Source organism: Mustelus asterias, unplaced genomic scaffold, assembly GCF_964213995.1.
Source record: "Mustelus asterias unplaced genomic scaffold, sMusAst1.hap1.1 HAP1_SCAFFOLD_1704, whole genome shotgun sequence".
Lineage (NCBI taxonomy): Eukaryota > Metazoa > Chordata > Chondrichthyes > Carcharhiniformes > Triakidae > Mustelus > Mustelus asterias.
The window spans coordinates 44,951-68,494 of record NW_027591649.1 but is presented as its reverse complement, the minus strand read 5'-3'; the positions used below and the strand labels follow the sequence as shown (position 1 = coordinate 68,494).

The following is a 23,544-nucleotide window of genomic DNA, read 5'->3' as shown; positions in this document are numbered from 1 at the left end:
ATGCTTTGTTTTTTAGCATGCAAGAAACAATATTTTTTACTGTATACTAATACATGTGACAATAATAGAAACACAGAAGATAGGAGCAGGAGGAGGCCATTCGGCCCTTCGAGCCTGCTCCGCCATCCATCACAACCATGGCTGATCATCCAACTCAATAGCCTAATCCTGCTTTCTCTCCATAACCTTTGATCCCATTCGCCCCAAGTGCTATATCCAGCCACCTCTTGAATACATTCAATGTTTTGGCATCAACTACTTCCTGTGGTAATGAATTCCACAGACTCACCACTCTTTGGGTGAAGAAATGTCTCCTCATCTCAGTCCTAAATGGTCTACCCTGAATCCTCAGACTGTGACCCCTGGTTCTGGACTCCCCCCACCATCGGGAACATCCTCCCTGCATCTACCCTGTCTAGTCCTGTTAGAATTTTATAAGTCTCTATGAGATTCCCCTTCATTCGTCTGAACTCCAGTGAAAACAATCCTAACCTGGTCAATCTCTCCTCATACATCAGTCCCGCCATCCCCGGAATCAGCCTGGTAAACCTTCGCTGCGCTCCCTCGAGAGCAAGAACATCTTTCCTCAGGAAAGGAGACCAAAACTGCACACAATACTCTAGGTGTGGTCTCACCAAGGCCCTGTATAATTGCAACAACGCATCCCTGCTCCTGTACTCGAAACCTCTCGCAATGAAGGCCAACTTGCCATTTACCTTCTTCACCGCCTGCTGCACCTGCATGCTTACCTTCAGTGACTGTTGCACAAGGACACCCAGGTCCCGCTGCACACTCCCCTCTCCCAATTTACAGCCATTCAGGTAGTAATTTGCCTTCTTGTTTTTGCTTCCAAAGTGAATAACCTCACATTTATCCAAATTATACTGCATCTGCCATTGATTTGCCCACTCACCCAACCTATCCAGATCATTCTGAAGGATCTCTGCATCCTCGTCACAGTTCACCCTCCCACCCAACTTGGTATCATCTGCAAACTTTGAGATGTTACATTTTGTTCCCTCATCCAAATCATTAATATATATTGTGAATAGCTGGGGCCCCGGCACCGATCCCTGCGGCACCCCACTAGTTACTGCCTGCCAATTTGAAAAGCACCCATTAATTCCTACTCTTTGTTTCCTCTCTGCCAACCAGTTTTCTATCCATCTCAATACACTCCCCCCAATCCCATGCACTTTAATTTTGCACGATAATCTCTTATGCGGGATTTTGTCAAACGCTTTCTGAAAGTCCAAATATATCACATCTACTGGCTCCCCCTTGTCAACTCTACTAGTTACATCTTCAAAGAATTTGTCAAGCATGATTTCCCCTTCATGAATCCATGCTGACTCTGTCTGATCCTGCCACTGCTTTCTAAATGCTCTGCTATAAAGTCCTTGATAATGGATTCGAGGATTTTCCCCACTACCAACGTTAAGCTGACTGGTCTATAATTCCCTGTTTCCTCTCTACTTCCCTTTTTGAATATTGGAGTGACGTTAGCTACCCTCCAATCTGCAGGGACTGTTCCAGAGTCTATAGAATCCTGGAAGATGACCACCAATGCATCCACTATTTTGAGAGCCACTTCCTTCAGTATTCTGGGATGTAGATTATCAGCCCTGGGGATTTATCCGCCATCAATTTTCCCAGCACCATTTCTCTACTAACATTGATCTCTCTCAGTTCTTCTCTCTCACTAAATCTTGCATTCTCCAACGTTTCTGGCATCTGATTTGTGTCCTCTTTTGTAAAGACAGAACCAAAGTATGTATTCAGTTGCTCGGCCATTTCTTTGTCCCCTATTATACATTCCCCCTCTTCTGTCTGTAGGGGACCTACATTTGTCTTCACCAACCTCTTTCTCTTCACGTATCTGGAGAAACTCTTAGTGCCAGTCTTTATGTTCCCTGCTTACTTTTGTCCTGTATCTTCCCCTTCTTAATCAATCTCTTGGTCCTTCTTTGCTGAATTCTAAACTGTTCCAAATCCTCAGACTTATTATTTTTCTTGGCCAATCTGTATGCTTCTTCCTGGGATCGGATACTCTCTCTAATTTCCTTTGTAAGCCATGGATTGCCCTCTTACCCATTTTGCTTTTGTGCCAGACAGGGATAAAGAGTTGCTGCAGTTCCCCCATGCGTCCCTTGAATGTTTGCCATTGTCTATCCACTGTCATCCCTTTAAGTAACTCTCCCCAATCTATCAAGGCCAACCCATGCCTCATATCCTCATAGTTTCCTTTATTAAGATTCAGTACCCTAGTCTCCGAATCAACTACTTCCCCCTCCACCTTGATAAAAAATTCTATCGTGTTATGGTCCCTCATCCCCGAGGGGTCTTGTACAGCGAGATTGGCAATGATTCCCTTCTCATTACACAGTACTCAGTCTAAGATGGCCTGCTCTCTAGTTGGTTCCTCCATATATTGTTCAAGAAACCATCCCGTGTACACTCCAGGAATTCCTCCTCTATAGCATTGTGCCTAATTTGATTTGCCCAATCTATGTGCAGATTAAAATCACCCATGATCACCGATATTCCCTTATCACATGCATCACTAATTTCATGTTTAATACCATTCCCAGCATCACCACTGCAGTTTGGGGGACACCCACTAATGTTTTTTGCCTCTTGGTATTTCTCAACTCGACCCATACAGACTCCACATTGTCAGAGCCAATATCCTTTCCCACTATTGTGTTAATTCCCTCTTTAACCAGCAGTGCCACTCCAACACCTTGTCCGTTATGCCTGCCCTTCCTGAATACCCTGAAGCACCCAATTCCCACCCCTGGTCACCCAGCAGCCATGTCTCCGTAATCCCAATTATATCGTATAAATCAAATCAAAATCTAATCTTTGCTTTCCAATTGTCCATTCAAAGGTGGGTGCAACTGGAGGGTGGGCCAATGGTGGGAGATCACATGATGACGTCTCCAGGCACACACCAGTCAGAGTTGGCAACCTGAACACCCCCCCCCTCCCCCCACCCACCCCCTCCCCCCCCCCAACCACCCACCCTCCCTCCCCCCCCCACCCACCCACCCTCCCTCCCCCCCACCCCCCCAACCCCCCTCCCCCCTCATCCACCACCCCCCCCACCCACTCCCCCCACCGCCCCCCCCCACCCACTCCCCCCTCCACCACCCCCCCACCGCCCCCCCCCACCCACTCCCCCCTCCACCACCCCCCCACCGCCCCTCCCCCCTACCTACCCCCCCCTCCCCCCCTACCCACCCCCCCACCCACTCCCCCCTCCACTACCTCCCCACCGCCCCTCTATGTGAGTTTAGTAGCCCCGAGAAAGGATTAAATTACTAAAAAATTACTCTGCCCAAGATGCACCGCATCTTTGGACACTAAGAACCACCTCAGAGTGTGGTAGAATCTACGGAGGAAGCCTGAATACCGTAGCACGCTCTGTGGTGGCCATTTTGAAATGTTGGTGATGGGCTCTTCACCTTCCTTGGGGCAGCTCAGGATGCAGTATTGGCCAGGCGGGATACCCGGGGAGGGGTGTTATTGTGGTCCCACCGAAAGGAACAGCATTTTAAATGGCCACTGGGAGGCGATACAGTCCGGCTGATCGCCCCTGGCCACGATCTGTGTCGAAAGCTTGAATAGTATTGCACTGTGACGGCCATTTTGGAATTCTTTGCAATGCCTTTTCTGATATTTTATGACTGAAGTTTATTCTTTGAGAAGGAGGAAAATAATCTGCGCCCCCACCCCCCTCCCCCACCCCCACAAAAAATCCCTCCTCCCCGCGGTTTGCCAATGTCGTTCCTCGTCAGGCTTCCTGTAAACCACCCGGCAGAGTCTGTCACACCGAGACATCGGTCCCACTCACCAGTTATTCACTTGTAAGATGGTGAGGCCCGTGTCTTGTGCGAGTTGTTTCTTCTGCTCCTCGGACGGGTACGGATGCTGCAAGGGGAAGACAAAGAGGGTCAGTCGTAACTCTTTAACAATGGGCAATGGGCTCTTAATTGAACAATGACCCTGGGCGTGGGCCCCTTTGATGGTAAGAGAGCGGCGCGGGGCATCAATCGGAAAAGGACAGCGGGCATCATGCCCGGGGATGTCCAGGCCAACATTTATCCCTCAACCAACAGACCACCAGGTCATTGACCATGTTGCTTGCTGTGGGATCTTGCTGTGCACCAACGAGGTGCTGCATCTCCTGTGTCAAGATGAGTGAGTAGACCTCAAACGTACACCGATGCCCATGATGCATGACAGGAGGTGCTACATAAATGCGCACCCTGCCTTTCAATGTTAGGTCAGGGCCACCCGATTGTCGTGAGATGCGTAGAATCCCCATGATGCAGAAGGAGGCCATTCAGCCCATCGAGTCTGCACGAACTCCTACCCAAGCTTACCCCATAGCCCCACGTATTTACCCTGCTAATTCCCCCTAAGGAGCAACTTAACATGGCCAATCCATCTAACCGGCACATCTTTGGACACTAAGGGGCAATTTAACATGACCAATCCACTGAACCCGCACATCTTTGGACGCTAAGGGGCAATTTAGCATGACCAATCCACCTAACCTGCACATCTTTGGAATGTGGGAGGAAACCAAGTCGGGTGGTGGAGGCAGACACGCTGACATCGTTTAAGACTTACCTGGATAGTCACATGAGCAGCCTGGGAATGGAGAGATACAAACGATTGGCCTAGTTGGACCAAGGAGCGACACAGGTTTGGAGGGCCAAAGGGCCTGTTTCCTGTGCTGTACTGTTCTTTGTTCTTTGAAACCGGAGCACCCGGAGGAAACCCACGCAGACAGTGACCCAAGGCCGGAATTGAACCCGGGTCCCTGGCGCTGTGAGGCAGCAGTGCTAACCACTGTGCCACCGTGCTGCCCCAGATACAAATCTTACTTGAAAGTGCGAGGTAGGGGAGGGGAGAGTGGGATGGGGGGGGTGGAGTGCGGGGGTGGTCAGGATGCGTGAGAATCGGTGGGGTCCTTCAAAAAAAAAAGCTTTCTTTCTGCCAGATAGCCAAGTCACAAAAGATCACACAACTTTAGTCATCCACTTACAATTTGAATACATCTTCCTGTTCTCCAGCTGCCTGCAGTGCGGTTATAACAGATGGGCAGATAACATTGTGATCCCATTTAGCGCTGGCAGGCGAAAGAAGGCTGCCAGGCTCCGGCCTTTATACAGGCCGGGGCTTTGATGGCCTCTCTGCTTCTTATCTGACAGGCCTGTGATGGATGAGCCTTGGGTCTCAGTGTCTCTCTCTCTCTCTCCCACACTGAGGCCTGTTGTCAGAGGCAGTTGACAGCAGGTTGACGGATGGCAGTGGGGAGGAGGGGGAAAAAAACACAGGCCTCCATCCACACTCCGAGGGCCCGGCTCGGTTAGGCCCCAGGGGGTTGCCACGGGATACTGGATCACTCTTCCCCCACGCCCCCCCCACCCTCCCCACACTCCTCCATCTTGTTTCCAATTGCAAATGACCTCGTAACAAACGGGCTCACTGAGACAGTGACAGCTGTGACCCAAAATGAACCCGGGGAAAGGACAAAAGTGTCCTCAGAGATGGGGCGGCTGGAATGATTGATGGTGACCTTTCGAGGCAGGAGAAGTCTTTCGGGTCAAAATTCAAAAGAAAATCACATGTTCTTAAAATAAGTTGGTGTACATCGATTCCCCCGCATCCCGACTCCACCCCAACCTCAATAAATGGCCAGCATATTTCTATGATTTATTTCCCATCCTTAATTGCCCCCTATTCAAAGGATATTAAGAGTCATAGAATCATAGAATCCCTACAGTGCAGAAGGAGGCCATTCAGCCCATCGGGTCTGCACCGTCCACAATCCCCCACAGGCCCTCTTTCCGTCACCCCACATATTTACCCTGCCAGGGGGTAAATAAAAGGTCATTTTTCCTCCTGACACGAGGGTCAATGTAGCATGGCCAATCAACCTAACCTGCACATCTTTGGAGTGTGGAGGAAACCGGAGCACCCGCAGGAAACCCACACAGACACGGGGAGAACGTGCAGACTCCACACGGACAGTGGCCCAAGCCGGGAATCGAATCCGGGTCCCTGGCGCTGTGAGGCAGCAGTGCTAACCACTGTGCCACCGTGATGCCCCGCATCTTGCGAGTAGTTCCCAGCATACCCTCTAACTCTATCCTTTACTCTCATTCTATGCTTTTAAAACCTTACTCTAATCCTTTTAAAATCTCTAATAATGTTCCATTTCAATCTCTTTCAGATTGAGTGGATCTACTTTATATTAAGCTGCTCTTTCTCTACACCCCAGCTATTTGATTTGATTTATTATTGTCACCTGTATTAGTATCCAGTGAAAAGTATTGTTTCGTGCGCATTATACAGACAAAGCATACCATTCATAGAGAAGGAAAGGAGAGAGTGCAGAATGTAGTGTCACAGTCGTAGCTAGGGTGCAGAGAAAGATCAACTTAATGCGAGGTAGGTCCATTCAAAAGTCTGACAGCAGCAGGGAAGAAGCTGTTCTTGAGTCGGTTGGTAAGTGTCCTCAGACTTTTTCCCGATGGAAGAAGGTGGAAGGGAGTATGTCTGGGCTATGACTATAACGCGACATTCTGCACCCTCTCTTTTCCTTCTCCCATATGTACTCTATGAATGGTATGCTTTGTCTATGTAGGGTGTAAGAAACAATACTTTTCACTATTTATTTATCAGTGTGACAAGTAGACTTACATTAACACTGCAATGAAGTTACTGTGAAAATCCCCTAGTCGCCACACTCCGGCGCCTGTTCAAATACACCGAGGGAGAATTTAGCACGGCCAATTCACCAAACCAGCACAACTTTCGGATTGTGGGAGGAAACCGGAGCACCCGGAGGAAACCCACGCAGACACGGGGAGAACGTGCAGACTCCGCACAGACAGTGACCCAAGCTGGGAATCAAACCCAGGTCTCCTGGTGCTGTGAGGCAGCAGTGCCAACCTAAATTGCCCTTAGTGTCCAATGATGTGTAGGTTAGGTGGATTGGCCATGCTAAATTGCCCCTTAGTGTCCAAAAATGTGTGCGTTAGGTGGATTGGCCATGCTAAATTGCCCCTTAGTGTCCAATGATGTGCATGCTAGGTGGATTGGCCATGCTAAATTGCCCCTCAGTGACCCTGTCAAACCCAAGGGCGGGGTCATGACCCTGTTAAACCCTGGGGAGGGGCTTATTAGTTACTATTAAACACTGTGAAGGGGTTGTGATTCTATTCGACGTAAATGGATTCTTGTTTTTCGTGAATCAGTGAAAGTTAGGGAGCTACAAGAGTTGAGGACAGGCTGGAGATGATTCCAGGGATATGGAAAAGGGGATTTCAGTTTTCTATATCCCAGCCTGATTGGATCTGATGGAGCCTGTCCGGGATGGGTGCAGGAACAACACAAAAATAAGGTAAAAAAAACGCTTTCAAAGAGGGTTGGGGTCAATTCTCCCCACGTTACTCTGTCCAGTGGGGTATAATTCCAACTATAGAACACTCCCGAGCATCAGAACACACTGCCTCCATTCAGAATGTTTCTGCCTGAGATTCAAACTCTACAACTCTCCCTGAAGCCTCTACATCCCTCCCAATTCTGGTCCCACGAACATTCCCAATTTTAATCGTTCCATCATTGGTGGCTACACCCGGGACCCAGACTCCGGAATTCCCTCCATAAATATTTCCGTCTCTCGCTCCTTCTCTCTCTCTCTCCACTTTAGGACACTGTATGTGGGCGTCGCTGGTGGGACCAGCATTTATTGTCCATCCATAATTATCCTTGAACTGAGTGTCTCACTCGGCCATTTGAGAGGGCAGTTGAGAGTCAACCACATTGCTGTGGCTCTGGAGTCACATGTAGGCCAGACTGGGTAAGGACGGCAGATTTCCTTCCCTAAAAGGACATTAGTGAACCAGATGGGTTTTTATGACAATCGATGATAGTTTCATGGTCACCGTTACTCAAACAAACTTAATATTCTAGAATATTAATATCATAGGATACTGACAGTGCAGATGGGGCCATTCCCCATCAAGTCTGCACCGACTCTCTGAGAGAGCATCTTATCCAGGCCCTTACCTGCCCTTTTACCTTGGCCAATCCATCTAACCTATACATCTTTGGACACTAAGAGGCAAGTTAGCATGGCTAATCCACCTAACCTGCACATCTTTGGATACTAAGGGACAATTTAGCATGGCCAATCCACCTAACCTACACACCTTTGGACACTAAGGGCCAATGTAGTATGGCCAGTCAACCTAGCCTACACACCTTTGGACACTAAGGGGCAATTTAGCATGGCCAATCCACCTTACCTGCACATCTTTGCAGTGTGGGAGGAAACCCACGCAGACATGGGGAGAACGTGCAAACTCCACACAGACAGTCACCCAAGGCCAGAATTGAACCCGGGTCCCTGGCACTGTGAGTTAGCAGTGCTAACCACCGTGCCACCCTTTTAATGATTAATAAACACTTCAAGGGCATAATTCCTGAGTCTAGCTTTTAATTCCACATTTGATTAATTGAATTTAAATTCCACCAGTTGCCGGGGTGGGATTTGAACCTGTGACCCCCCCTCCCAGCTCAGCGGCATCTGAGGCCTTTGGATTACTAGTCTCACTGCGCCATCATCTCCCAAAGGTCGGGAAGTCTGAAACGAGAGGGCGTAGGTTTAAGGTGAGAGATACAAAAGTGTCCAGAGGGGCAAGTTTTTCACACAGAGGGTGGTGAATGTCTGGAACAAGCTGCCAGAGGTAACAGTAGAGGCGGGTACAATTTTATCTTTTAAAAAGCGTTTAGACAGTCACATGGGTAAAATGAGTAGAGAGGGATATTGGCCAAACACGGGCAATTGGGATTAGCTTTGTGGTTAAAAAAAAGGGCAGCATGGACAAGTTGGGCCAAAGGGCCTGATTCCATGCTGTAAACCTCTATGACTCTAATCCCCTCTGAAAGTTTAAGCACCAACATGGAGCAGCTGGGCCGAATGGCCTCCTTCTGCACTGTAGAGTTTCTATGATTCTAACATTGGGCAGCTGGGCCGAATGGCCTGTTTCCGTGCTGTAGATCCTTTGTCATTCTCTACAAGGTGTTGGGATGACCAGTGGGATTATGGGGTATGGGTGGGGGATGGCGGGGGGATGATGGAGCCCTGGCAATCGCTGGGTTGTACATCTTACCGTGAGGTGCTGGAAAAGCCAGGCCCGCATGATGTTGGTGGCAACTTTGGGGAAGATGCCGCGTTTTTTCTGACGTCGCTTGTCCTTGTCCAGGTCGTCATCGTCACCCGTCCCAGGCGAGGCCACGCTGTTGTCTAAGGTGTCTCCTAAAGAGAGAGAGAGAAATCACGGGATTAGCACTCCCGCAGAGGGTGGGAGGTCGGGTGCGTTTACTTCTTAATGGGCTGAAACTAAGAGACTGGAACAACCTTCCCACCTCCACATCGGGTTGTATCACAGCTTGGTTTGGCTCCTGCTCCAAACCAGACCGCAAGAAACTACAAAAGGTTGTGAACCCCAGTCCATCACACAAACCAGCCTCCCATCCATTGACTCTGTCTACACTTCCCACTGCCTCGGGGAAGCAGCAACACAATGAAGAACCACGCGCACCCCGGACATTCTCTCTTCCACCTTCCATAGAGGCGGACTCTGCCCACATCAGAAGCCATGCTCCACTCCACACATCATCTACAGCCCCACGGCCCCACGGAGCAGATGGGACCTCACCCAGAGACACTCTCACACACTCTCACACTCACACATTCTCACACACACACACTCACTCACACATACACGCATACACACGCACTCACTCACTCACTCACACACATATATACATTCACACACACTCACGGACACACACACACTCACTCACACATATACATTCACACACATTCACACAGACTCACTCACACACACACACACACACTCACACACACTCACTCACACACACACGCATACACACATGCATGCACACACGCATACACACACTCTCTCACACACACACACTCTCACACACACACACTCTCACACACACACACTCTCACACACACACACTCTCACACACACACACGCACACACTCACTCTCACACACTCACACTCACTCACACACACTCACTCACACACAGACACACACAGACACACTCACACACACTCACTCACCCCTAGACACTCACACTCAATCACACTCACACTCAATCACACTCACACAGACACACTCACACAGACACACTCACACAGACACACTCACACAGACACACTCACACAGACACACTCACACTCACTCACACACACAGACTCTCACACACACAGACACACACACACACACAGACACACACACACAGACTCTCACACACACAGACACACTCACACACTCTCACACACACTCACTCACACATTCACAGATATTTTTCGAACAGTAAATCCGTCTCTGAGCAGGTTGCATATTCCTAATTGATGATATTCAGTTTCCAGCCTATCAGAGGCTGGTTCCTGATTCCTGTATATTTATTCACTCAGTGGTTGTGAATTTATGTATTTATGCTGTTTAAATCGGAATAAAACCGGGCCAATCAGCAGCTGCTGTTCTACTCTTTCCTGGCCAAAAAAATAGCTTGAAAGCCCTGCCTGGAGGGGAGCTGAATACTGCATCTGTCAGCACCCAGCTCACCCCAGCGGCCAATCCCCCTGTGCCCAGCTCCCCACACCCCCCTCCCCAAACACCGGGTACCACACGCTAACCACCCACACCCCCCCAACTACACAGAGCAACGCCCAGAGAAAGTACAGATCATAAAGGAAAAAACAACATCTCTGTACATGAATCCACACGTGAACACACAGGTGGACACACGTGAACATACTCATGTGAACACATGTGGACACACACGTGAACACACACAGACACATCTGAACACTGAAGGGGCTGGATAGGGTAGAGGTGGAGAGATTCTTTCCACTTAGAAAGGAAGCCAGAACTAGAGGGCACAGCCTCAAAATAAAGGGGGGTCAGTTTAGGACAGAGTTGAGGAGGAACTTCTTCTCTCAGAGGGTGGTGAATCTCTGGAATTCTCTGCCCACTGAAGTGGTGGAGGCTACCTCGTTGAATATGTTTAAATCACGGATAGATGGATTCCTGATCGATAAGGGAATTAGGGGTTATAGGGATCAGGCGGGTAAGTGGAACTGATTCACTTCAGATCAGCCATGATCTTATTGAATGGTGGGGCAGGCTCGAAGGGCCAGATGGCCGACTCCTGCTCCTATTTCTTATGTTCTTATGAACACACATACATGGACACACACAGACACACACGTGAACGTACAAGTGAGCACACACGTGGACACATACACACATGAACATACACATGGAGCCACACACACGTGAGCACACACATGGATACATATACACATGACCACACACATGGACACACACATGAACATTCACATGTGAATGCACATATGAGCATGTGTGGACACATACATACATGAACACATACATATCAATACATACCCATAAACACACATACGTGAACACATAGACAAGTCATAGTCAGAGGATTTTACAGCACAGCAAGAGGCCATTCGGCCCATCATGTCTGTGCCGGCCATCAAGCACTTATCCATTTTCCAATCCTTGGTCCAGAGCCTTGGAAGCACGCATACACCTGAACACACATGTCAACACATGCACACAAACATGAACAGACGCACAACAGGAAGTGTCTGCTGCTCAAAAACGGATTCACGGTCATCACGAACTCTTTATTTGAGAATTCTTTTACTGAATTCAAATGTCACCATCTGCCGGGGTGGGATTCGAACCCTGGTCTTCAGAGCATGACCCTGGGTCTCTGGATCACTAGCCCAGCGACAGTACCACTACGCCACCGCGTCCGGCCTCCCAGCGCATACCTATCGGTCGTACTCAACGAGCCGATGCAAAATACAACTTCCTTCCGGGAGTGGGGGGAGAAGACGCAATTCGCCAACTCAGGCCAGCTGTCTTCCTGGATTTTACACCGTGTGACCTCCCACCTTTGGCCTCCTCTGCTCGGTCAAGCGGGGCCTGCCTGCCTCCAACCGTTTGACAGCAGCGAGTGAGGAGAAAAAAAAGAAAAGGTTTGTGTTTGTGCAATTTCTTCGACAAGGTTCCTGTCGACAGAGCCAGCTGAGGAGAGGGGGAACTGGCCATTCCTGGATAATCCCGGCCTATCCTGGAGGGTTGATGGGCTAAGCCTACCTCGAGGGGCCAAATCTTCCCCCTGAGGTAGGAGGGTGGGCTGGGAGGGAAGGGGGCTGGTGTCTTTCTGAGGTTTAGCCTTCCGGGAAAGACATGGAGTGGATGTGGGCTTTGGTTCCGATCTGTTCTGCGTGGAGTTTGCTGCTAACTCAGGCTGGGCCGTGATTAATGTTCCTTCCCCAGCTTCCCACTGTTTTATGGCCTCTCTTGGTAGGCAGTCCTTAGCAGAGTTTACACAGAGGTTGCTGCTTCTCCGAGGGGGCTCCTTCAACACCTCCGCCGACACAAAATTTATACCCCTGCCTCTGTTCCCAACATCCAGCACGGAGGATTGGGAAATACGGCCTTCTGCCTGACTCGAATCGAGGAAACTGTCAGGTGTTCCTGCACAGACACTGGCTGAACTGCCGCCTGAGGACATCTCGCAATAATTTAGGAGCTAATTGCTGTGAGCCAATGGTTAAATCCATAAATCGATCCCTCCAGTACAGAAGGAGACCATTCGGCCCATCGAGTCTGACCCGACACAATCCCACCCAGGCCTTATCCCCATAACCCCACACATTTACCCCGCTAACCCCCCCGACACTAGGGGGTAATTTAGCATGGCCAATCCACCTAACCCGCACATCTTTGGACACTAAGGGGCAATTTAGCATGGCCAATCCACCTAACCCACACATCTTTGGACACCAAGGGGCAATTTAGCATGGCCAATCCACCTAACCTGCACATTTTTGGACACTGAGGGGCAATTTAGCATGGCCAATCCACCTAACCCGCACATTTTTGGACGCTAAGGGGCAACTTAGCATGGCCAATCCACCTAACCTACACATCTTTGGACACTAAGGGGCAATTTAGCATGGCCAATCCACCTAACCTGCACATTTTTGGACACTGAGGGGCAATTTAGCATGGCCAATCCACCTAACCCGCACATTTTTGAACGCTAAGGGGCAATTTAGCATGGCCAATCCACCTAACCTACACATCTTTGGACACCAAGGGGCAATTTAGCATGGCCAATCCACCTAACCTGCACATTTTTGGACACTGAGGGGCAATTTAGCATGGCCAATCCACCTAACCCGCACATTTTTGGACGCTAAGGGGCAATTTAGCATAGCCAATCCACCTAACCTACACATCTTTGGACACTAAGGGGCAATTTAGCATGGCCAATCCACCTAACCTGCACATCTTTGGACACTGAGGGGCAATTTAGCATGGCCAATCCACCTAACCCGCACATCTTTGGACTGTGGGAGGAAACTGGAGCACCCGGAGGAAACCCACGCAGACACGGGGAGAACGTGCAAACTCCACACAGACAGTGACCCAAGGCCAGAATTGAACCCGGGTCCCTGGCGCTGTGAGGCAGCAGTGCGAACCACTGTGCCACCGTGCCACCCATTACAAATCACCCGGAACCATCGAAGGGAAGGGCCCAAAAGGCCTTAGTTCAACTGAACTTTGACCCCTCCCTCCCCCCAGTGAGTGATCCAATATTAAAACCGAATTGTGGCACATTAGCACATGACTATTTCCACACTGCTGCCTCACAGCGCCAGGGACCTGGGTTCAACTCCGGCCTTGGGTCACTATCTGTTTGCACGTTCTCCCCGTGTCTGGGTGAGTTTCCCCCGGGTGCTCCAGTTTCTTTTTGTTTATTTATTTGTGGGACATGCTGGCTGTGCCAGCATTTATTGCCCACCCGTAGTTGCCCGAGGGCAGTTGAGAGTTACCCACATTGCTGTGGCTCTGGAGTCACATGTAGGCCAGACCGGGTAAGGACGGCAGATTTCCTTCCCTAAAGGACATGAGTGACCCAGATGGGTTTTTCTGACAATGGTTTCACAGTCATCAGTAGATTCTTAATTCCAGATTTTTTTTATTGAATTCAAATTGCACCTTCTGCCGTGGCGGGATTCGAACCCGGGTCCCCAGAACATTAGTTGAGACTCCGGATTAAAAGATGAGCGATAATATCACTCGGCCATCGCCTTGCCCTCCACACGATTTCTCCCACAATCCAAGGATGTGCGGGTTAGGTTGATTGGCCGTGTGAAACTGACCCCAGTGTGGAATTCACTCCCACAGAATGCAGTTGAGGCCAAAGCATTGTCTGGTTTCAGGAAGAAATTAGATACAGCTCTTGGAGCTAAAGGGATCAGGATATTGAATTGGATGATCAGCCATGATCATAAGGAATAGTGGAGCAGGCTCGAAGGGCTGAATGGCCTCCTCCTGCTTCCAGTTTTTGTGTAAACTGGGCAGGAATCACAGAGCCGGGGGGGGGGGGGGGGGGGGGGGGAGGTGGGGGGGGAAGGCAAGGGGGAGACCGGAATTACCGCACGCTCGCGCGCACACTCACACAGACGCTCTCTCGCACACAGACGCTCTCTCGCACACAGACGCTCTCACGCACACAGACGCTCTCACGCACACAGACGCTCTCACGCACACAGGCACTCACGCACACAGACCCTTACGCACACAGGCACTCACGCACACAGGCACTCACGCACACAGGCACTCACGCAGACGCTCTCTCGCACACAGACGCTCCCTCGCACACAGACGCTCTCTCGCACACAGGCACTCACGCACACAGGCCCTCACGCACACAGGCACTCACGCACACAGGCACTCACGCACACAGGCACTCACGCACACAGGCGCTCACGCACACAGGCGCTCACGCACACAGACGCTCACGCACACAGACGCTCACGCACACAGACGCTCACGCACACAGACACTCACGCACACAGACACTCACGCACACAGACACTCACGCACACAGGCACTCACGCACACAGGCACTCACGCACACAGGCACTCACGCACACAGACCCTCACGCACACAGACCCTCACGCACACAGACCCTCACGCACACAGACCCTCACGCACACAGACCCTCACGCACACAGACCCTCACGCACAGGCACTCACGCACACAGACACTCACGCACACAGACACTCACGCACACAGACACTCACGCACACAGACACTCACGCACAGACACTCACGCACAGACACTCACGCACAGACACTCACGCACAGACACTCACGCACACAGACACTCACGCACACAGACACTCACGCACACAGGCACTCACAAACACAGGCACTCACGCACACAGGCACTCACGCACACAGGCACTCACACACAGGCACTCACACACACAGGCACTCACACACACTGGCACTCACACACACAGGCACTCACACACACAGGCACTCACGCACACACGCACACAGGCACTCACACACACAGGCACTCACGCACACAGACACTCACGCACACAGGCACTCACACACACAGACACTCACACACACAGACACTCACACACACAGACACTCACGCACACAGGCACTCACACACACAGACCCTCACGCACACAGGCACTCACGCACACAGACCCTCACGCACACAGACACTCAGGCACAGGCACTCACGCACACAGACACTCACGCACACAGACACTCACGCACACAGACACTCACGCACACAGACACTCACGCACACAGACACTCACGCACACAGACACTCACGCACACAGGCACTCAGGCACACAGACCCTCACGCACACAGACACTCACGCACACAGACACTCACGCACACAGACACTCACACGCACAGACACTCACACACACAGACACTCACACACACAGACACTCACGCACACAGGCACTCACACACACAGACCCTCACGCACACAGGCACTCACGCACACAGACCCTCACGCACACAGACACTCAGGCACAGGCACTCACGCACACAGACACTCACGCACACAGACACTCACGCACACAGGCACTCACGCACACAGGCACTCACGCACACAGGCACTCACGCACACAGGCACTCACGCACACAGGCACTCACGCACACAGGCACTCACGCACACAGGCACTCACGCACACAGACACTCACGCACACAGACACTCACGCACACAGACACTCACGCACACAGGCACTCACGCACACAGGCACTCACACACACAGGCACTCACGCACACAGGCACTCACGCACAGAGGCACTCACGCACACAGACACTCGCACACAGGCACTCACGCACACAGGCACTCACGCACACAGACACTCGCACACAGGCACTCACGCACACAGGCACTCACGCACACAGGCACTCACGCACACAGGCACTCACGCACACAGGCACTCACGCGCACAGGCACTCACGCGCACAGACACTCACGCGCACAGACACTCACGCGCACAGACACTCACGCACAGACACTCACGCACACAGACACACGCACACAGACACTCACGCACACAGACACACGCACACAGACCCTCACGCACACAGACACGGTCCTTGTGCAAAAGAAAAGATTTCATTGGAAATCCCTTCGCTCGGAAGCAGAATGAGTCCTGACCCCATTACTGCGACCACCAATTCCCCGCAGTTTTCCCCGTGCTGCAAACACAAAGACCCCACCCTGCCCAAACTTCCCCTTTCTCATTAACACGAGCTGCCTGTCCCTCTCTGCCTGCCGCTAAAAGAGAGGTCAGTGCTCCCGTGGATTTTAAATAAAAAATGATGCTGCTTGCTTAGTCTCGTGCCTGTAATTATTCCTCCAATATTTCATTGATTAAGCTGTGAATCCGGAAGAGGTTCAAAGAAGCACTGTCCCTGGCGGCTCTGAATCACTGGATGGAATAGAATCAGCTTCAACCTAATGTCTTCTTTCTCTGTAACCACTTCCCCCTCCAATAGCAACCTCTTGACACAAGATATTTTTCAAAGCTAAATTTTTAATGATCTATAGACTGCAGGTTGTAATTTAAATGGACTGGGGAGGGGGGGGTGGTGGGGCGGGGGGGGGGGGGGGGGGGGGGGGGGGGGAGGAGGAGATGCCAGGATCACTTTAAAAATGCAGAATTAATACAATTCCCGTTCCCTCCACCCCCCCCCCCCCCAATCGTGCTGGGTCTGTGCGTCTGATGGTGTTGTTGGGGAGGGTGACACTCACGGTCTCTGCCCCTCGGCCGAGTGGGAATGTAGCGGGATACGTCCAAGCCGGAATGCCGCAAAATCTCCCAGGCCAGCTAACTCGTCAGAGTGTTAAACTAGAGCGAACTAGAAATGGCAGAGAGTCTGAGCGACAAGAGGTTGGGGGGGAGAACGGGGAGGGGGCTAAGGCAGAGACGGGAGAAAGGGGGAGTGGGGGGACAGGGAGTGGGAAGGGGAGAGGGAGAGGGGGGAAAGGGAGAGGGGTAAGGGAGGCGGGAGAGGGGGAAGGGGAGAATATTGCAACCACAATAATCTCTCCCCCAATGTCAACAAAACGAAGGAGATAGTCATCGATTTCAGGAAGCATAGAGGAGAACATGTCCCTGTCTACATCAACGGGGACAAAGTAGAAAGGGTCGAGAGCTTCAAGTTTCTAGGTGTCCAGATCACCAACAACCTGTCCTGGCTCCTCCGCGCCGACGCTATAGTTAAGAAAGCCCACCAACGCCTCTACTTTCTCAGGAGGCTAAGGAAACTTGGCATGTCAGCTACGACTCTCACCAACTTTTACAGATGCTCCATAGAAAGCATTCTTTCTGCTTGTATCACAGCTTGGAATGGCTCCTGCTCTGACCAAGACCGCAAGAAACTACAAAGGGTTGTGGATGTAGCCCAATCCATCACGCAAACCAATCTCCCACCCATTGACTTTGTCTACACTTCCCGCTGCCTCGGCAAAGCAGCCAGCATAATTAAGGACCCCATGCACCCCAGACATTCTCTCTTCCACCTTCTTCTGTCGGGAAAACGATACAAAAGTCTGAGGTCACGTACCAACCGACTCAAGAACAGCTTCTTCCCTGCTGCCGTCAGACTTTTGAGTGGACCTACCTCGCACTAAGTTGATCTTTCTCTACACCCTAGCTGTGACTGTAACACTACATTCTGCACCCTCTCCTTTCCTTCTCCCCTGTGTACTCTATGAATGGTATGCTTTGTCTGTCTAGCGCGCAAGAAACAATACTTTTCGCTGTATCCCAATACATGTGACAATAATAAATCAAATCAATGCTTTCATTAATGGTGATGCAGATGGAGCAAGGCGAGAGAGTGAGTTACCTTGTTCGCTGCAATTATCCCCACTGTGCGATGCGAGGCCCCCACTGGAGGGCCCGGGCGTGCCTGAATGCGTGGACCCCGTGTCATCGTGGTCTCGATTCCAGTGATTCTGCGGAGATATAAGAAAATCATTTATTCCATACACAATCGGGAAAAGAGGTGGAGTCAGTCAGGAGAAGAGGCGGGGCCCATTGGAAAAGGAGGTGGGGTCAGTCAGCAAAAGGGTGGGGCTGGACATCAGAAGGGGCGGGGTCAGTCAGCCCCCTCATCCCTTTTTTTGTTTTATTCATTTTTACGGGACACGGGCGTCGCTGGCTGGGCCAGCATTTATTGCCCATCCCTAGTTGCCCGAGGACATTTGAGAGTCAACCATGTTGCTGCGGCTCTGGAGTCACAAGTAGGCCAGACCAGGTAAGGATGGCAAATTTCCTTCCCCAAAGGGGCATCAGTGAACCAGATAGCTTTTAACGACAATCGACAATGGTTTCACGGTCATCAGTAGATTCTTAATTCCAGATTTTTTTTTATTGAATTCAAATTCCACCACCTGCCGTGGCAGGATTCAAACCCGGGTCCCCAGAACATTACCCTGGGTCTTTGGATTACCAGTCCACTGACAATACCACCGCACCACTGCCTCCCCTTAAGTCGGCCAATGTAGAGGCAGAGATCTGCTCCAGAGAGATGGTGGTGTGGCAGGGCTGAGTGGCTGGCGGCCATTTTGCAAACTTGGTCGGCCCAAAGATGGCAGCCATTTTACAGACGGGCCTGTTGGAAGGACAGATGCGCACTGACACACTGACTAACTGAAAATAACTGAAGACATTAAGAGCCAGATCACAGCGCTGAAAATCCCAAATCGTAAAGGGAGACAAACAATGTTCCTCAGCAATTGGATGGATACAGTTGATTTTTATGTTAATTCTAGCCAAGAATAATTGGCGTATTTGGAGTTGCCCAAAGCAACAGCTGAAACAGGCTTAATATTTGTATTTTTTTTGCTTTGTGACTAATCCTATTACACATTGATATGTTCCATACACAAATACATCTCGGCCCGAGGTCAGTAATAAGTGTCCACTTTACTGAATCTGATGAAGAATTATAGAGAGTGCTTGGATTTCCATTACGTCAGGTCGACACGGTGGCACAGTGCTTAGCACTGCTGCCTCACAACGCCAGGGACCTGGGTTCGATTCCCGGCTCGGTCGCTGTCTGTGCGGAGTCTGCACATTCTCCCCGTGTCTGCATGGGTTTCCTCCGGGTGCTCCGGTTTCCTCCCATAGTCCGAAAGATGTGCTGGTTAGGTGGACTGGCCATGCTAAATTGCCCCTTAGTGTCAGGGGGACTAGCTAAGGCAAATACATGGGGTTATGGGGATAGGGCCTGGGTGGGATTGTGGTCGGTGCAGACTCGATGGGCCGAATGGCCTCCTTCTGTACTGGAGGGATTCTATGACGCCCCTGGCACTTTAGCCTCAGTAAGAGTTGTGGAAACTCAGCTCTCTGCACGACCCCACCTCATTAACCCGAAAGCAATACAAAGAACAAAGAATATTACAGCACAGGAACAGGCCCTTCGGCCCTCCAAGCCTGTACTGACCATGCTACCTGTCTGAACTAAAACCCCCTACCCTTCCGGGGACCATATCCCTCTATTCCCATCCTATTCATGTACTTGTCAAGACGCCTCTTAAAAGTCACTACTGTATCCGCTTCCACTACCTCCCCCGGCAGCGAGTTCAAAGCACCCACCACCCTCTGTGTAAAAAACCTGCCTCGTACATCTCCTTTAAACCTTGCCCCTCGCACCTTAAACCTGTTTCCACGAGTAATTGACTCTTCCACCCTGGGAAAAAGCTTCTGACTATCCACTCTGTCCATGCCCATGGTTGAGGGAGGGGGGGGCGGGATGCGGGATAGGGAGGGGAATGTAGGTTGCGGTTTTGTGCAGTATAACAGTGCCGGGATGTACCAGGCGGCTCCCCAATGTAGTCCCGCCCCCAGAGCAGTGTCCCAGTGATGGGAAGGGGGCAGGTTGGAGTCAGGATTAGCTCCTCGGGAACGAGCCGCGGGTTTGCAGAGCGAATGGTGATTGATGACGATGAGGGAACGGGAAGGTGGAGGCACTGGGGCCAGGACCACCTCCCCCCATTGGCTGGCTGCCAGCTCCATGGTGACAGCCCTCTCTGTGGGTGCCCAGCGGGGCCTTCAGAGCAGGGAGAGGCCTTCAGAGCAGGCTCCCAACTATACCCCCCCCCTCGCCACCACCCACCCCCCAGGGTGTTCCCCTCTGATCCAGGACACCTCTTACCCTCAGGCAACACTCATTCTTATTTCATCAAACTCACCTCCTCCCAGCCATTTCAGTCTCTAACCCATCTCCCCCCCCCACCATTCAACCCCCTCCCCCCGCCCCCGACTCCCCACCACCACCCTCCCTCAACACCCATACCCCATCCTGCCCCTCCACCCCCTTCAGCACCTCCAGCTCTCCCGGTGAGGGGTTGCGGTGGCCCCAGAGCCGCTGGCCCTCTGATTGGCCCAGCAGATATAGCGCGTCGCCTGCCCACCCCCCTCGATAAATTCCAAGCATCCTCTCTGGGGAAAAGAATTCTGCAGACTAAAGACCCTCTGAGAGGAAAGACATCTAATCTCCGACATCACGATGTAGTCTTTCCATCGCCCCAGGAGTTCTGAAGAGATTTTATCTCCAGGAAACCATTCTGAAGTCGAGTCACTGTCAGAAGGTCAAAACGCAGCAGGCAGTAAGTTATTGGTTAATTTTCCTTTGGTCATACTGGACGTTCGGCCCCTGATACAGCATTGACAAGAACGGGCCTTCATATCAGGGGGAAGCCTTTCCTTTATTTATTGATTTGATTATTATTGTCACATCATAGAATCAATCAGTACAGAAGGAGGCCATTTGGACCATCGAGTCTGTACCGACCACAATCCCACTTAGGCCCTATTCCCATAACCCACATTCACCTGCCAGTCCCCCTGACTCAAGGGTCAATTTACCATGGCCAATGCACCTAGCCCGGACATCTTTGGAGTGTGGGAGGAAACCGGAGCACCCGGAGGAAACCCACGCAGACACGGGGAGAATGTGCAGACTCCACACACACAGTCACCCGAGGCTGGAATTGAACCTGGGTCCCTGGCGCTGTGAGGCAGCAGTGCTAACCACTGTGCCCCCCCAAATGTATTAGGATACAGTGAAAAGTATTGTTTCTTGCGCGCTGTATGGACAAAACATACCGTTCATAGAGTATATAGGGGAGAAGGAAAGGAGAGAGTGCAGAATGTAGTGTTACAGTCACAGCTAGGGTGTAGAGAAAGATCAACTTAATGTAAGGTAGGTCCATTCATAATTCTGATAGCAGCAGAGAAGAAGCTGTTCTTGAGTCGGTTGGTACGTGACCTCAGACTTTTGTATCTTTTTCCCGACAGAAGGTGGAAGAGAGAATATCCGGGGTGCGTGGGGTCCTTGATTATGCTGGCTGCTTTCCTGAGGCAGCGGGAAATGGAGATGGAGTCAATGGATGGAAGGTTGGTTTGCGTGATGGATTGGGCTACATTCACAACCCTTTGTAGTTTTTTGCCATCTTGGGCAGAGCAGGAGCCACGCCAAGCTGTGATACGATCAGGAAGGATGCTTTCTATGGTGCATCTGTAAAGATTGGTGAGAGTCGTAGCGGACATGTCGAATTTCCTTAGCCTCCTGAGAAAGTAGAGGCGTTGGTGGGGCTTTCTTAACTATAGTGTCGGCATGGGGGGACCAGGACAGGTTGTTGGTGATCTGGACACCTAAAAACTTGAACTCTCGACCACTTCTACTTTGTCCCCGTTGATGTAGACAACTAGTTGTGGGGTAGAATTGTTCTGTAGTCCTGCCAGTGGGTACAATGGCGGGCGGTTTGGGGGGGGGTGGGGAGAGAATTGGGCCAGTCTGAATTTCTCATGGGATTCTCCCTTGGTGCCTGCCATGGCGAATCGGGAAGTGAGGGCCTGGTCAGAATCTTTCCCCTCCTTTAGGGGCACGGAAAGATAGGAATGGGTCGGAGTGGCGGCACCTCCATCCTCCCAATCCGTGAACAAATCCAGGAAGGATGTCAGGTGCTAACCGATGCCACGGTTCATCAAACTGTGTCATGGTGAAGCATTTGATCTGATTTCTCTCTGAGAGAGAGAGAGAGGGAGAGCCAGAGGCAGAATGTTGGATATCAGAGGGGGTTACAGTGAAGCTGTTGGTGTGCGGGCAGTTTATACAGTCTGTCTGTTCAGTGTCAGAGCCAGAAGCAGGAAAGGACAGATCAGACACTGAGCGACATCACAGCGTGTGGAGCTGAGTGCCCAATGTGTCCAGATGGAGCTCACTCAGACGAGATACTCCCGCAGCTACCTCAGATCACCTCTAACGCCAAAGCCCTGATAGAAAGGTAGGCAGAGGGTGGTGAATGTGTGGAATTCACTGCCACAGAAAGTAGTTGAGGGCAAAACGTATGATTACATAGAATCACACAGTACAGGAGAGGCCCTTCAACCCATCGAGTCTGCACCAACACATTAGAAACACTTGAACTTCCACCGAATCCCACTTGCCAGCACTTGGCCAAGAGCCCTGAATGTTATGATGTACCAAGCGCTCATCCAGGTACTTTTTAAAGGATGTGAGGCATCCCGCCTCCACCACCCTCCCAGGCAGCGCGTTCCAGACCGTCATAGAATCATAGAAGAGGAAATTAGATATAGTTATCGGGGGCGAAAGGGATCAAGGAATATGGAGGGAAGGGAGGGGGAAATCAGGATATTGAGTTTGATGAAATTGCGCCGCACTGTCAGAGGGTCAGTGCTGAGGGAGTGCCGCACTGTCAGAGGGTCAGTACTGAGGGAGTGCCGCACTGTCAGAGGGTCAGTAGTGAGGGAATGCCGCACTGTCAGAGGGTCAGTAGTGAGGGAATGCCGCACTGTCAGAGGGTCAGTAGTGAGGGAGTGCCGCACTGTCAGAGGGTCAGTGCTGAGGGAGTGCTGCACTGTCAGAGGGTCAGTAGTGAGGGAGTGCTGCACTGTCAGAGGGTCAGTACTGAGGGAGTGCCGCACTGTCAGAGGGTCAGTACTGAGGAGTGCCGCACTGTCAGAGGGTCAGTACTGAGGGAGTGCTGCACTG

The 23,544-nt window shown here is 51.2% G+C and overlaps 1 protein-coding gene across 1 annotated transcript; it reads right to left on the bottom strand.

Annotated features, from left to right (window-relative positions):
• Window positions 1–3,852: 3,852 nt before the first annotated feature.
• Window positions 3,853–18,478, bottom strand: LOC144488605 (homeobox protein meis3-like; the record flags this gene model as incomplete). Its single annotated transcript, XM_078206666.1, has 3 exons — window positions 3,853–3,933; window positions 9,195–9,340; window positions 18,370–18,478. Coding segments are annotated over 3 exons (336 nt in total), but the record flags the coding sequence as incomplete, so codon positions are not given.
• Window positions 18,479–23,544: the final 5,066 nt, after the last annotated feature.